Here is a 16,646-nt window from a genome sequence, read left to right on the forward strand (position 1 = left end):
TAATCTTCATTATGACCATGCCGTAAAATCCATCTTGCAGAGATTTAATGTAAGGTTGAATTGCATTTCCAATTCCCATCTTGACTTTTTTCAGCCTAAATTTCATAGATTGACTTTGACGTAGCGATTCAATCACCTTGGCCACGAATCGATATTCATAATGTCAGATTTCACTAGTCAATCTTCACTGTTAAATTCTGATAATCAACTAATCAAGACGGATTCGAGGAATGTAATTTGGCTTTCGTTAGAACAAAGCTGGATCTGTGTGCTACAACTAGATACCAACGGATTACTACAACAGAGTTGTTTGAAATCCCAAATGATACACAAATTCAACTTTTATGTCGCAAATCAACGATTTTCACCCGGCAGACTTTGCCAAGAGAAATGAACTTTTTACCATGGGAACACAGACTACTGCTACAACAAGAACATACTAAGGGAAACAAGTGCCTACCTAAAAGCCTAATACTGCTGTGCTTTATATTCCATCATTTCGTTCTTGTATCGCTCCTTGTCCTGCAACCCCTTCTCCTGATAAACCTACATAGCAGCAATGGAGGTGGAGTGTTATTTTTTATAAGTATCTACAAACAGGTAAATGAATCTTCATATCGTATATGAATAGACCCATGTTTCTGCCTTGAATTAAGCAAACTAAACAATGGAAGCTTAGTGAGTTGATAAACATGGTTACCGTATACCTCACAATGTAAATTAAGAAACGTACCCCTAATTTATGATTTATTATAATGTAAATTGATAGAGTGAGCCACCCAGAAGGGTTGAGAAAAACAAAGGTTCAACAGAGTTATGTTTATACAAAAAATGGAAAACAAAAGCTCGATATGTGTAAATCTAAAATTCAACAATGTGAAACCTCTTTTTAGACTTTCATATTATATCACAAAATCATCCAAACCCCAAAAATCAGAAAACTAACTTAATGCTAAAAGCGAAAGGAGCAGCAATAGGAAAGAGATGTGTCCATCAACTCACTATACCTGTTTTTCATCCTCAGTAAGGTTGTTCCAAAGAAACCCAATTTGCTTGCTAATGGCTCTCTCTTGGCCATAATACAAAGGCTTTAAGCTAGAATAGTGCTCAGCGAAGAAGAAATTATAGCCACTCCTGTTGGACTTGGGCCGAGAGGGATCACGTGCTGCCAACCTAGATCTCTTACGGTGCCGTTGAGTAGGCATCTCAGAAAAATTCTGAGACATAGCCACAGGATGATGGTACAAGGCACCAGTAAGAACTTCAGAACCCAAGTTGACGGTAATAACATATCCCTCGTCACATTTGCTGTCAATGGTTCCCACAATGGAACCACCAGGTTGCATTACTACTGGGGTGGCTGTGCCGAGATAGACAAAACAGATTCATATTATTAATATTCATGACTAGTTGCTCAGAAAACTAGAAGCTTGCAAATAAGATCAAATGAATTTGGAAATCATAACAAAGAACTAGAAAGATGCATTCACAGCAAGTCATTCATCATTAAACTACACAGACTTCCAAATAGCCAATGACACTTCCTATGTTGTTTATCTTTCTTCTTAGCAGCTACCACTATATTTAATAAGGGATGTCACACAATCTTGATGACTAATGTCAACTTCTTTATTTAACAATGCCAACTTTAAGAAGTTACAGATATGATAATATCTATTTGTTAGCCGACACTTAAAATCGTAGGATATCTGAAGTAGGCACCAGAAACTTCCACATCTATTACAGCTTTAAAATCAACATGCTATTACAGTTAATCAGATTGGGAAAGAGTTCAGTTGGATGCACTTACCCTGACCTTGGAACCGTATAATACCTTGCACCCGTTCTGACCCGTTGTCAAGATTCTTCTCTTCTGGATCTGGAAAATAAAGTAACAAAACCATATTATCATTTTAATTAACAAATAACACACAAAATAACAAGGAGCCATGTCTTCATTTACCAGGGATTCTAAGAACTTCTTTACGGAAATAATAGACCTGCTCAAAGTCGTAGAGCAACGACAAGTAGTACTTCCGTAAGACAAATGATGCGCTGGTGATGGTTGTTGGGAACTTGAAGGCCATAATCACTTCTTTCCATTGGCGATCTCTAATCACCTGCAACCAGTTTGATAGATTTAAAGGGAAATAAAAGACAAAATAGCTATGGAGTGACTTCCGAGACAGAACTGAATAAAGAATATATGCAAAGATACAAATGGGTAGGAATAGGTAAAGTTGGACCTTTTTCAGAAGCATAGAGTACTTTTGTCCTAATTGAGACTCCTCATATACTCATACATATAAGTCGGCTAGGCATTCAGTCAATTGTGACCGCATCCTCCACTAATTAAAGCTTGAATTTCTTAAAACACAGTGAGTATATTATTGAGATTCAGACAGTATATTTTTAGTTTTAGCTTCAAGAACCTTATATGAAGTTATGAACAACCAGAATGCCGGATAATGATATATAAAAGAACCTTTTCAATGCCACCACGAGCTGTAACTTCAACAAAAAGGAGATGCAGATCCAGAGTTTTTCCTCCAACAGTAGGAATCCTACAAAAAAAAAAGCTTCAGGCTTCATATAGGAATCCAGCATATTATATACAGCACTCCCATTAGTGAGCACAAAAGAAAACAATGTTGAGTTGTTGGCAGTCAGTGGGTAAAAGGAATTACTGTGACAAAAAAAAACAGAGAGAAAGAAAGAATGATAGAACGATAGTAAAGAATTCATCAAATGAGAACCAAGTGCACCCATCAGATTGTATTCTTGAAACTAGCTACTTGAAAATCATAAATTGAATCATGCAATGCAGTTCATTGGACGTTGTTAATTGATACCAGCATCATTAACCCTAGATAAATATCCTAACTTCGCAAATACACTCAAATTAGCTGTGGAATGCAGACAAACATTTTCCAAATGCACGCATTCACGGCCAATTTTTCAAATGAAAGAAAGGGAAAAGACAGTTGTCAATTTTCAAGCATTCAACAACTGAAGTACGGGGTGCAGTTTAGTTGGTGTTGTAATTGAATTCCACACCATTACCACTCCTTACTTTGGACACGCTCAAACCCGCTGTGCAATGCAGTTTAAGAAATTTAAAATGCACGCGTTCACCACTAATTTTTCCAACAAAAGGAAGGATACAGTTGTAGTTTAAAACTCATCGATTAAAGTACACAATGCAGTTCATGCTGTTACTGAAAAAGCACAGTTGATACTGTTACTGAAACCAGCACAATTAACGCTAGATAAAGATCCTAACTTTGCCAAGATACTCAAACTTGCAGTTCACTGCAGTTTAAAATTCAGGTTCACAACCAATCAATTCAAATGAAAAGAAAAGGCAACACACAGTGTAGTTTACGTTGCTATTAAATCCAACATCATCAACTCTCAATAAGAATCCCAACTTTACTAACACATTCACAGAAGGGCAGACAAAGTTGTAAACTGAAGTATATCAAGATGCAAAAATAGAATTAAAAAAATATTAACAGTACAACTTCCCAATTATGGCAACACCATAACAACAAACAAAAGCTCAAAGCAAATCAAGCCCACATAACAAAAAAGTAACATAAGAGCAAACCCAGAAGCTCACATGAACTTGGTTCCTAGGGAATCGTGAAACTCCTTGAGCTTTTGCCAGAAAAGGTCAGAGCTTTGAGCCACATCGTCAAACTCGGCGGAGGGTGGAGGGTACACCTTAGAAGTGGAAGTGAGGGATGAAGAGGAGGACCCATTAGCGGTGGGAGTGAGGAGTTGGTGTTGTTGTGGACAAGCAGCCTCCTTTCCTGTAATTGGTGTTGCTGGGACCTCAGACATGTTTTAGTCTGAAAAATCAAAGAGGGGTAAAGATGGTGGGTTGGGGTAGATTTATTTTCCCCTCCCCATTTCTAATAGGGCCAGGTCATATTGGGGTCTCTCACTCTCTATGCTTCTATGTGTATCATTATATACATCCCAAACCTATATATAACAAAGCCAGACCCCTCTAAGTCATAGATTTTATCGAAATGTAACGCACATGTTATATACTTTAGATTAAAGATATATACCGGCTATAATAAAGTAGTGAAATTTGAAATTAGTTTGCTGGGCTTGATCGGTTCATGGAATCGAGGACTTTGGAAGGATAATATATGCTTATTGTTAATGTTTGGTGTGTACAGTACACGAAAATAAAACACTTTCTTAAAAATACCAAGGAAAAATGAAATGCTTCATTCTCGAATAGAATCATTTATACATGAAAATTACACTATTTTGAAGATAATACATTAGCGGGGATACATTTGATGATGCAATGTGTGACTACAACACGTTTATTTCTTCTTGGTGAGCGGTTTGTCCTCTTTGAGGTCCCTAGAGGTGGTTTTCTTCTTGATTTAACTCCACAAATGATAAATTAGAAGGGTCTTCACTCTTCAGATTAGGGGCTAAATGCATGTCGGTGAGTGAGTTGCAATTTTAGTGTGTGAGCAAACTCTTGCTGTAAACTATTTGTTATTCTGCAGACGACAACTCGAGGCTTGAGACAAAGAGATCTTCTCTTTCCCTAGTTATAAAGTTTGTTAGTTTGTATGGTGAAACGAGTAAGTAGGTGGACAAAGTCTATTACTTTACTAAATAGGTTGTAGTACATCCTTGCTGGTCGTCCTTAGCGTGTTGGTTCTGTGAAATATTCACAGTCTTTCACGTCGAAGGTTCGACTGGCAGTGGATGATGATGATGATGATGATAATGAACTTGGAATAATAATATATCCAATTATGAGGTATTCTAAAATACCTCTGTTTTTTTTTTTGTAATTCTATTCAGATCAAGCATATGAGTCTCATATAATATTTATATATCCAGATATTGAAGATGTTACTTTCATGATCTTATTAATATCATTGAGCGTTTACGTGTTCAGTTTATACTTTATAGCATATTTGCGGTACGTATGGAATATTATACCATCTTTGGCCATTAGAGTTTATCATTATGCTCTTGGGTGGCTGTGTTTGAAGTGTTTCTAACTTATGTAGATACTAAATACCACAATACAGAAGTATTTGTTGTCTAATGCATTGGAACCATTGCTTTTGAGGGCGGACTGATCGAGCAATTTGAGAGCTTTGACGCATGATGATTTGACTTCTTAGCCTTGTCTACAGAAGTGAAAAGAACTTGAGCTAACTTTGATTTTACATCGATACAACTGCAGGCATTTCATCCTGGTTCGTCTACCTTGTTTCAGCTTTCCAGTTCAGATTATACATATGAAGAAAATATTCAAACAATAAGAGCACAAGGTAGCTAGCTAGCATCAGTACTCTTGCTTAGATGAGCTCTACTTGGTTTACATATTGCACCAACTACGACCATCTAGAGCAAATGATTGGCCTCTGTAGTCTCTCTAATATAAACTCAGAAGTGTCAAATTCACACAAGATGTCAACTTGTCAAGTGATACTGTATATTATATTACATACGATCTAAGCATTCGGACACAAGCTTAATTGCATATTGTGGGAAGACTTCATTCACTATAACTCCAAAAGTGTGAAGTTTCAAATGAATGAGCTATCTAAGATTCTTAGCATTCTCGAGTGTGTTGTGTTTCTGTGTTGTTTTGTACATATTGGCAGAACTGCAGAAGGGTCCTCCAATCAGATAAAGAGAACAAGGAATGAGCTTTTGAAATTCCAAGAACACAGCATTCAAACAGAATATACAATGAGCTTAAGTTTCAGAAAAGTAAATATATAAGAAAACAGAATAAAACACAGAAGCTCTCCAACTAGTGATTCATTGATAGGCTATACAAATTACAAGCAAGAGAAAATAACACAACATGGTGGATCAAAATAACATCAGCCAAAGAACTTGGGATCATAGCCATTGCTGGAGGTTGCCAAGATGTAGTAAGCTACTATGTGACCAATTGAGCCCCATGCAAGTACATCCACAATGTTGAATCCAACTGGGTCATTTGACTTGAGGAGGCTCACATACTCCTTAGCCCTGGTGTCACCAGCCTCAAAATGACTCACTCCATTCTGCTCAGGCAAGCCTTGTTTGGCAACATTCTCCCTCTGGAAGTTGAAGAACACAAACCTACCCAAGAATAGGGACAGACCTGTGCTGAGGCTTATGACCAAAGCTGGGCTCAGCTCAGCTCTCACAACAACACTTGATCTCTTGGTGGTTGGTGCAGTGATGCTCAACTTGGTGCTTGGGGCTGCAGACCTGGTGAGGGGTCTGAGGCCCTGGAAGGAGATTTGGGTTGGTGAGAGTTGTGGCCTGGTAATGGAGGGTGAGAGGAACAAGGTGGAAGAGGAAGCAGCTGCCATTGTTGAAGTGTGGTTGTTGCAAACTTGGGACTAGGAGAATTATGATGATAAAAGCAGGAGTTGGATTGGAAAGAGATGAGATTTGTATAATAGTGCAAACAAAGTCATATCTTCACTAGTTGTGATTGGAGTGGAGCTGGAGCAAAGGATTGTGAGGATGTGAACCGGTGAAGTAAGATTTTGGAGGCTGAGTTGGCAATGTATAATTGGTAGCTTCTGGATCAGAGATTTTTGGTTGAATCTCTTTGGAGTATCAGCCAAGTAAAACTAGCTGATGCCTATAAACACCAAAACATTTGCTTGTCCAATTTGACCATGTGGAAAGGAGCTCATACCTGATGTATCATGGCAAACACACTTCTGTTCCTCTTCACCACAAACAAAGAAAGCCAAGGAACTGTAAACGCTTGAGATTCTTAGACACATGAGAAGAGAAGACATGGTTTAGGCAAGTTAAAATATGGTAATAACAGGGGCTATCCGGATTTCAAAATTGCCCTGCCTAAAATACCTATTATAGAGCACTTCATGGATTCAAAAGAAGAGAAGACATAGTATTGAGGCTTGATAAAGATTAGGCAACAGAGGAGAATCCGATTCAAAATTTACATGGAACACGAGACACATCATTTAGGATCCAAGAAACCAACAAGATCATTAGGTTCTCAGTTCTCACATAACACGTCCCATATTAAGATAGATTTCTAAAAAGTAAACAGACAACACTTGTACCCTAAAAAGACACCCCTGGTCTTTCCTATTTGTTTGGAACATTTCTGGCCTTCGCTTTGGCCTTCTATACATTCCTCCCTTTTACACACTTTATGGATAATTGGAACAACAACACTAAATTGCACAGGACACAGTGATACTAATGTACACTTACACCCCTCTCTTCTTCAACCGCTTCAATTATGCTACTAGGTTTCGCAGTTACAACGAAGAATCAGCAACACCAAAACACTTATTCGCAGGTTGCACATTCCACTCAAATAAGAGAATCTAGATAAGAGTACTCCCGGCGGCGTCCATACTCGAGAAGACTACCATATGTACGATCCCACACTCCAATGAAAAGCGACTCTGTGTCTGGACTGAATGATATACCTGATATCTCACCAAAGAAGTCGATTTCCTGCTCCTTCTCATACCCACTTTTCACATCATACACATGCACAAAATCTGCTGGCTCTGCCATCATCATATACCGACCATCAGAAGTATAACGAATTGACCGAATAGCTCCAAGGTTTCCCTTTAAAACAGCAACTGACTTGGATAGGTTTCGAACATCCCAAACCCGACAAGTTTTGTCCTGGTTCCCAGTAGCAAAGGTGACACCATCAGGATGCCACGCTGATGCAAACGAGAAATCCAAGTGCCCAGATAGAGCTGTCACAGTCTGCAAGAATCTTATCCATATTAGCACACCTTTGAGTCCACACTGCCAATAGATAAGAAAACAAAGCATAATCCACTTACAAAGTGAGAAGTAATTACCTTTCCACTCTGAGAGTCCACCAACATCCCATCTGGATTGTCACCAACAATCACAAGAAGTTTGCCATCGGGACTTAAAGAAGTATGCTATAAAAGAAAATATAGCAGGTAACTTAGTAAACTGAGTACAAGATTCATCAAGAGAATGGCAGTTTAAAAAGAGTTGGGGACTAGCAAGCACTTAGTGACTAGGTGAACGCACTTACACTGTGGCCAAACATAAGACTCGGTCTTGTTAAAATAAAGTAACTAGTAAACTTCAAGAAGAAAACAATACAGATAACCACGCATGAAGTGCGAGCAACAATAAATCAAAGTATATTAACATCTAACAATAATGATGAAACACAACATTAATGCAGGAAGCTCACATTCACTGGCCAAGGATAACGAAAATGCTTGGAAAGTTGAAATTTCTCCATGTCAAAGTCTCTGATTCCACAATCATTATTTGATGCTGTAAAGTGAACTGCACCACTGTGATTCATGGACACAAATTCAGTTGAGTTCATGTATGGAACTAAGAGAATCCAACCTAGGAATAGATCAAGCACCTGGGACTGTCATAAATCTCAACAGCATTTGTAATGGCATTATCATCGTAAGTCATCCTTGAACAAAAGCTAACTCCACGCCGGTCAAGATGCTGCATACCAATAAGAGTAGTTACACTCTAGTATTTTGATAGATAATATTAAACTGGAATGACCAAAAGAGTACCACAGATGTGCAACTGCTGAATAAGTGCTCATCCATTTTCAGTTATAATGTTTTTCTGATGTAATAAATATTTTTTTAAGTAATTTAATAACTTGAGAGATGGTAGATATTATATATTAGTAACACACCTTACATATAAGCTCCCCCTGGAATCCTCCGGCAACTAGCAACTTATCTTTTACTGCAAGAGTACTGACTTGAGTCTGCGTAAATCCCTCCAAGAGACTCCCAGGATGTTTCTACATGTTAATCATGAATGCATCAACTACCGGTGAAAGACTGGTAAATAAGAAAAAGAGGTTATCTAAAAGAACACTCACCTCTGATGGTGCCACATGTCCTGAAACATTTAGGACCTCAGACTTGTTGCAACTTAATGATGACCAATGAATGACAGAAAAATGTGACATAAGGTAGACATTATGCTTCGAAGTTGCCCAGACCAAGTTCCGCAACTGCATTAACGAGTAAAAGAACATTCAGTCAACCAAACCACATCAATAGGAACTAAATTACCAAAAAGCAAACATAATCAAAATAATAATACATGCTTGAACTCAGCACACCTGAAAATGAAGGATAGTTGATTTCACTGATCTTGCGTTACGTCTAAACTCATAATATACAGATCCCTTCTTAGTACTGTTGCAATCCTGTTACCAAAGAGAAGAAAATCAAAATCAAAATCAAATTTAGCATGCAAGCCAAATTTTATATTTGCATAAAATCAGAGAACTTCAGAAAAAAGAAATGGTAAGTGGTTTTTACCTTCCCCGACCCTTCCCCCGAATTAGGGATGTTTTCATAATTCTTGTATTGTTCTAACCTAGTTTGCCGGTATTTCTCTCTAGTAATGCTAAGTCTATCCCAAGGAATCCCTTGGATGTCTTTTCCTTTTCTTGCTTGGGCAGCAGTTGTATCAGCTTTACTATTCTGCACAAGATCAATAGAAAATTTTCTGATCAGATAAGAAGTAACCAAAGAAACGATAAACATTGACATCCCATACTGAAGCTGTCTCCTGTCCCCCTGCCAGTGGGGAATCCGCTTTGAACAGCAAAGGACAGTGAGATATATATATATATATATATATATATATATATATAGCAAACTATTTTGAAAGTGTCATTATATATACATATTATGTAGAACAAATAAATATATCACTGACCGCATTGTCAACTTCATCGACATCAGACTCGGAGCCAGCCAGGTCTCTACTACGAAATTCGTCATCCATATCATCATCTACATCTTCCATTTCATATTCATCTTCCATGTAGCCAGCGTAGTGAGACATATTCTTACCAACAATACACAACTAGCACCAATAAATATTCAACCCAGTTACTCGACAATCAGCAAAAAGGAGAAATATTATAAAAACACACAAATTCTAAATGCGCACTTGACTGCAACACACAAGTCAAAATTGGAATACTTTTCCATATAATGTAGCATCTACCTCGTAAAATTTCAATATACATTGACTAATCTTTTTTTTTTCTTTTGAAAGCCAAACATGGACCTATTCTTATACACGAAGTTTCTTCAGGATTATGCAAGCTACAAAGCTACATTGACACAAGCTTGTACACATCCATCAGAACACTGTATAAAAACAAAAAATGCAAACACAGACACAATGACATCTTCTTAATCCTAAAGATTAAAACTTCTGTGGCGGGAACCCCCAGCTTTTATATTCATTAACATTTCTTCCATCACCACACATAAAAACTTTCCTGACCTAAACAAACCCACTGCAATTTCTCATCAGCCCATCAAACCACAATGCAAAGCTTCACCAATTCATTTGCACACAAAATTTTAATCATTACAATAAATAAAAAACCACAACCCTAATAATAATAATTAAAAAAAAAGCTTAATTTCACAATAGCACAAAAAAACACCACTTCAAAAAAAATGAACACCTCCAAATTTAGAACAACAGAAAAAGGAAGAAACTCTTCCACTCTAGGTGAAACGACGACGTTTGACAAGCTTCCCCTCGCCGCCGATCAAAGTTCCCGAACAAATCAAAACCGAAATCGACAAAACCACAATTGAACCAAACCCTAAAAATCCAATCTTTAACAATCAAGATTCAATTGTCACATCCAAAATTGAACTCAAAAATTTCACCTTTTTCGCTCACGCTCCGAAGAACTTAACTCGGATCTGAAACGAAACTGGAGAAACCCGAAACAGGAGAAAACCTAATTGAGATCCAAAGAGAGAGAGAGAGAGAGATCGAAATTGGGGATTGTTTATCTCTCTATCTATCCACTGGTTTTGGTTTCGTGCAAATGAGAAAGGTGGAAGAGAGCCTTACGAAAATGACGTGACAAAAATACACACATTTATATATGTATTCCATACGTATATCTCGTATTTTTTTTTGTATTCTTGTACTTTTATACGTTTTGGGGGTGTTTCGATTTGTACAAGAGTCGGTTACAGTTTCTATCTTGGGGATGTTACCCTAAAATCTGCCTAGTTTCTTTCCTTGTCCATTTCGTGTCAATGAGAAAATAAGATTTTCTGGTCCGGTCGACGGAGAAAGTTGTGTGCATAGGTCGTGACAAATATATAGGCGGAAGAAAATGGTATGCCAGTAGCAAGCGGATTCAGGAGTTTTCTTTTGCGGATGTGAGGAGAAGAGACTCGGAATCTAGCTTTGTTTTGACCTGCTTTCAAAACAACTAGTCCAGAAATATGTGCATATAACTTGGGAGAGAAAAAGCGAAATATATTGCTATTGTTTGGTACTTCCTCATACAGATACGAGATACATTAATAGTGTGCTAGCATTTTTCTTCTTAAAATACTAAAAAAAATTGGGTCAATAATTGAGGTATAGCGATTATGAACACATAAACGATTAAAACTAACACTACTACTACATAAGTAAACATAAATGGTTTCGTGCGTCTTTATCTTGATGATGAGGACATGATGTTTGTCCTGAAAATCAACCACAATTTGGTTGGCAGTCATATCCGATTGATTCAAGAAAATCTACTTTCAACTTTTACTTATTGGTACACCAAATGGAATAAAGGCTAATCTTTTCATATTTGAGACTTGTCTAACCAAGATGTAGGTAGTTCTCTTGTCATTTCTATTTCTTTCCTCTCAATTCTCAAATCTGGATATAGCAAGAAACAGTTTCGCATATTTTTTTTTCTTTGACAGGATGATCTAGCTAGTAGAGAACTTCAAATGAAAGATAGATCTCAATTCTCAAATCAAGCAAGTGAAACAGCACTTACTGCTACAGACAGTATAGTTTTCACCTCACTGACCTGCATGCAAGGATAAATGAAGATGTCCCACAATTACAGCCAAACAATGTGAAGTTGGGTTAACAAAATGAGAAGCACACATACTCTGATAAGATTTGGTCAGTTGCTTAGATATCAGGATCCTTAAGTAACACACTTTTTGTCTTCCATACTGGAGAAGATTAGAATATGTACGATCCCATATGCCAATGAAAAGCGACTCTGTGTCTGGACTGAATGATATGCCAGATATCTCACCAAAGAAGTCGATTTCCTGCTCCTTCTCGTACCCAGTTTTCACATCATACACATGCACAAAGTCTGCTAGTTCTGCCATCATCATATACTGACCATCAGAAGAATAACGGATTGACCGAATAGCTCCAAGATTTCCCTTTAAAACAGCAACTGACTTGGATAGATTTCTAACATCCCAAACCCGACAAGTTTTATCCTGATTCCCAGTGCCGAAGGTGATACCATCAGGATGCCACGCTGATGCAAACGAGTAATCTGAGTTGTCCACATAAAGGCGTCACCGTCTGCAAGAATCTCATCCATATCAGTAAAACTTCAGTTCCTGGCACTAAAGTCAGTTCACAAAATTGTAAAGTAAATACCACCTTTCCTGTTTGAGAGTCTACCGCATCCCATCCAGATTGTCACCAACTACTACAAGAAGTTTACCATCGGGACTCAGAGAAGTATGCTACAAAAGATGAAGCATAAAAGCATATCTCAGTTTAGTAAAGTTCATTATAGTGAGTATGTAGTAGTGACTAGGTATCCACAAGTCAATGCATGACAGTATATATGGCAGCTACTAGAGTTATTGAATGGTGTAAAAGCCTGACAAAATTGCGTTAGTGACTAGGTCTCTATATGTGCAATGTGGCCACCAAAAATCAAACACTTAATTGAACAAAGTAAGGCATTTTGAGATTTATAATCCAAGAAAAATGGCCGACCCTCAAGAATGACATATATTAAGTGCAGAAATGAAAACACTCACGAAGGAAGTACTAATCAAACGGAACAAAATGCAGGAAACACACATTTGATGGCCAAGGAAAACGGAAATGTTTAGAATGCTTTTATGTCAAAGTCTCTGACTCCACAATCATTGCTTGAGGCAGTAAAGTGAGTGGCACCACTGTATAGTTCAAAGAGACGAGATTAATTTAGCTCATTTGTGGAAAGAAGAAATTCCAGATTTGCAGTCCCTAATAGAAAAAAAAAGTCAATAAGAACAAGCACCTGGGATTGTCATAAACCTCGATAGCATTTGTAATGGCATTATGATCATCAGTTGTCCTGTAACAAAAGCTAACTCCAGGCTGATCAAGATGCTGCAGGCAAGTCAAAGAATATATAATTCACTTGATCTTCGTGAGGAAAACCTTAAAAGAACCTTTACCAGATGTTAGCAACTGCCGAATAAGCAGTAGTAGTTAAGGACTTCTGTTCTATATTATCCATTCATAACTACTCGTAGTATATACTCCATAATACCATTTCTAACTCACCTTGCAAATAAGTTCTCCCATAAATCCTCCAACAACTAGTATCTTATCTTTCACTGCAAGAGTACTAACTTGAGTTTGTTTAAAACTTTAAATCCCTCCATGAAACTTCCTGGATGATTCTACACGGGATATGTATAAAAGCATCAGTCCCCAGTAATTAAATTTGTTGGCAAACATAAGGGTTCTGAGATTGAGAACCACTCACCTCTGATGGTGTGACAATTCCAGAAACATTTAGAACCTCGGATGCATTGCAACTTAATGACGACCAATGAATGACAGAAAAGTGTGACATGAAGTAGACATCGTGCTTTGATGTAGCCCAGACCAAATTATGCAACTGCAACAACAAAGAAATAAGAGATAAATTTAATTAAAAGAACCACATCAAGCATTATGGTATTATTCTTGTATATTTTGAAAATTCTTAGGGAATGTTAGCAAAATACGCAGGGTATTTGTAATGTCACAAACTTCCATAACTTTTAATATTAAGTATTACGGCGACAATTTTTTTTTTTTTTTTGAAAATATGGGCTTGTGTGGTTACCCTTAAGCCTTAAATAATGAAGCCGTCGAATACAAGGGGGGCATGAAGCTTAAACTTCTGATTACAAAGATCTGAAATAATATCAGACATCTCTACAAACAAGTACTCAATAAGACACCAACCAACAAAGAGTGCACGAATGGCTACTCTATTTATTTTAATCTATTATATATTCTTTGACTTGCCTGCAGCATCTTGATCAGCCTAGAGTTAGCTTTTGTATTAAGGCGAAAATTTAGATAAATGAAAAAGTATCAAGGCAAGAATGAGGGTTAAAAGCCAACTAAGATATAAATGAGAACATAATAATTGGTGGTATGTGCATGAGACTGGATTTACAAGTCACAACATATGCAGAAAACTTTAGCCAGTAAGTAATAATACATGGTCGTCTCAGCAGACCTGAAAATGAAGAATAATTGGTTTCACTGATCTTGTGTTGCACTGAAACTCATAATATAAAGATCCTTTTTCTGTAATGTTGCAGTCCTGTTCACCAGAGAGAATAAAAACTTGAAGAAATACTCTTATAAATCGGTTAAATATTTTTTGACTAGTAAATAGCCAATAAAATTGAATCAATGGTGCTATTACCTTCCCTGACACTTCCCCAGAATTAGGGATGTTTCCATAATTCTTGTACTGTTGTAACCTGGTTTGTCGGTATTGCTCTCTAGTAATGCCAAGTCTATCCCAAGGAATACCTTGGATGTCTTCTCCTCTGATTGCTTGAGCATCAGTGGTATCATCTTCTTCAGTATTCTGCATGAAATAACCACAGAGAAACAAGCAAAGGTGCATTGCTAATACAAAAGTAAGGAAATATGAACATATGAATGTCAATATTAACTTGCCTAATTGTTCCATAGAACATAAAATTATATCACATACCGCGCAGTCCGATTTGTGTGCATCAGACTCCGAGCCAGCCATTTCTCAACCATTATATACGCCACCCACATCACCATGCACATCATCATCCATTTGAACATCACTGCCACAACCAGCACCAAAAGTATTCAAGCCAGTTACACAAAAATCACCAAATATACAAACCAAAATAAGCTGAAAAACCCAAGGTCTGGAACAGGCAACTTAATGAAAATATCGCTGATCTGATCTTCATAACAGCTATCCACAAGGTAATTAGAACACAAGTCTTTCACAATTTATCAATACAGTTTTTGATTGACATACATCAGTAGACAACAGCTTGTAACTGCAATTCACAAATCACTTAAAATACTTCATCTATAATGTATGTTTTATCCTTTACCTTCAACAGAACACAGGAGTCACCATTGAGTCATTGACCCAAAAAAACAAAACACAGGAGTCACCAAGTTACCAGGCAGGGTATGTTCAATTGACTTTCAATATCCTGAAACCTTGGCTCTAAATTTCTAAGCACTAACAAGCATATCAGCGTTGAAATTTTCACCGGAAGAAAAGCACACATCATGATTCATGACACCAGCAAAGGGTAGCTCAACGAAATCCAGAACAATAGTACCCGAGTTGTTTCTTGGATTTAAAGATTGAGACTTTAATGAAGGCAACTTGACAAAGACCCAGCTTTTCTATTTACCTTTCATTTCTTCCCTAGATCACACACATCAAACCTTGTGATTGAGCTATCATCAGCAAATTCTCACCAGCACATTAACCATTCATACACAACTGATAACTCTGATTTACAATATGATCAAGCAGAAAACCAAATTACCAACTACCAAATCCGGAATTTGGAGGGACGGCGATTACACTAGCAAATCCAAGATCAAAATTTCAGAGGAGAACCATCAGACATCGCCTGATAGCCATAGGAATGATCAGGTAATCTATGAATATATAAGCAAAGAAACTAAAAACTAAACCAAACAGTCAAAGGCTCAAAGCTCACCTTCTGTTATATCCAGTATTTCGAACTGATCAGTGCTTTTTTAAGATGAGACTTTCTCATCTCAAGTCTCAACTTTGGTTTAACAGTGAGGACGACTCAACTTTCCTTCCCCCACTGACTTACATATAGACCAGTGTGTAACTGTGTATCCAAATTCCAAAGCCTCTACAGAAAAGTTGCACAATTGGTGTTCCAACTTCCTCTAAGTCCTTTTATGTCCCCTTTTCTTAAACAAAAAAAAAATACATGTATTAAAAAATATTGAATCACTTAACCAACGATGTTAATTAAACTAGCTAATCGACCAAAATCACCAAATCACTAGTTTTTTCCGATAATTTTTTTTTAAAAAAAATACAGAACAAAACCTAACTGATCAAACAAGAGAGCATGACTAGCAGCTAAAGATAATTAAGGAGCTCTCCCAACATTGAGCGTGACCAAATCACTAGTTGATGATGTTGTTTTGAGTCATTTTAGTATGTGTGAATTTTTTGTTATTCATTTTGTAGTGAATTACAAGGTTAACAAAATAAAATTTTGAGTAGTTATTTCATTTACAGTAACATATATTTTTTATATTTACACTCAATAAACTAAATTCAGCCGATCAATATGTGATTCACATGATCAAACACATTTACTGGTTTTTCTAGTCATATTTTCCCTCTTTCAACCGATTTCTTTGAGCCACTCTAGGTCTCATCTTGTCGTTCTTGAGTTGTTTAGATATAACCAATGTCATTTCTCAATTTTAAACATTTGATGTAGCTTGTTTCTTGTAATTCTGATATT

At 37.1% G+C, this 16,646-nt stretch overlaps 3 protein-coding genes and 1 pseudogene across 3 annotated transcripts; all 4 read right to left on the reverse strand.

Annotated features, from left to right (window-relative positions):
• Positions 1–228: 228 nt before the first annotated feature.
• Positions 229–3,920, reverse strand: LOC126787734 (high mobility group B protein 10-like). Its single transcript, XM_050513638.1, has 6 exons — positions 3,623–3,920; positions 2,486–2,564; positions 1,964–2,120; positions 1,811–1,879; positions 1,008–1,360; positions 229–546 (listed from the first exon to the last, which is right to left on the reverse strand). The coding sequence occupies exons 1-6, from the start codon at positions 3,844–3,846 to the stop codon at positions 469–471; spliced, it is 960 nt and encodes a 319-aa protein (XP_050369595.1). The 5' UTR covers positions 3,847–3,920; the 3' UTR covers positions 229–468.
• A 1,884-nt stretch (positions 3,921–5,804) lies between these two features.
• On the reverse strand, positions 5,805–6,503 carry LOC126788462 (photosystem I reaction center subunit V, chloroplastic). The gene has a single exon (XM_050514457.1). The coding sequence runs from the start codon at positions 6,360–6,362 to the stop codon at positions 5,883–5,885; it is 480 nt and encodes a 159-aa protein (XP_050370414.1). The 5' UTR covers positions 6,363–6,503; the 3' UTR covers positions 5,805–5,882.
• A 390-nt stretch (positions 6,504–6,893) lies between these two features.
• LOC126789310 (uncharacterized WD repeat-containing protein C2A9.03-like) lies at positions 6,894–10,891 on the reverse strand. Its single transcript, XM_050515440.1, has 10 exons — positions 10,731–10,891; positions 9,754–9,903; positions 9,351–9,515; positions 9,149–9,235; positions 8,903–9,037; positions 8,711–8,821; positions 8,417–8,508; positions 8,234–8,339; positions 7,863–7,949; positions 6,894–7,764 (listed from the first exon to the last, which is right to left on the reverse strand). Exons 2-10 carry the CDS (start codon positions 9,880–9,882, stop codon positions 7,351–7,353), a joined length of 1,326 nt encoding a protein of 441 aa, XP_050371397.1. The 5' UTR covers positions 9,883–9,903; positions 10,731–10,891; the 3' UTR covers positions 6,894–7,350.
• A 633-nt stretch (positions 10,892–11,524) lies between these two features.
• On the reverse strand, positions 11,525–15,996 carry LOC126789587 (uncharacterized WD repeat-containing protein C2A9.03-like; annotated as a pseudogene).
• Positions 15,997–16,646: the final 650 nt, after the last annotated feature.

This window comes from Argentina anserina, chromosome 3, assembly GCF_933775445.1.
Source record: "Argentina anserina chromosome 3, drPotAnse1.1, whole genome shotgun sequence".
Classification (NCBI taxonomy): domain Eukaryota; kingdom Viridiplantae; phylum Streptophyta; class Magnoliopsida; order Rosales; family Rosaceae; genus Argentina; species Argentina anserina.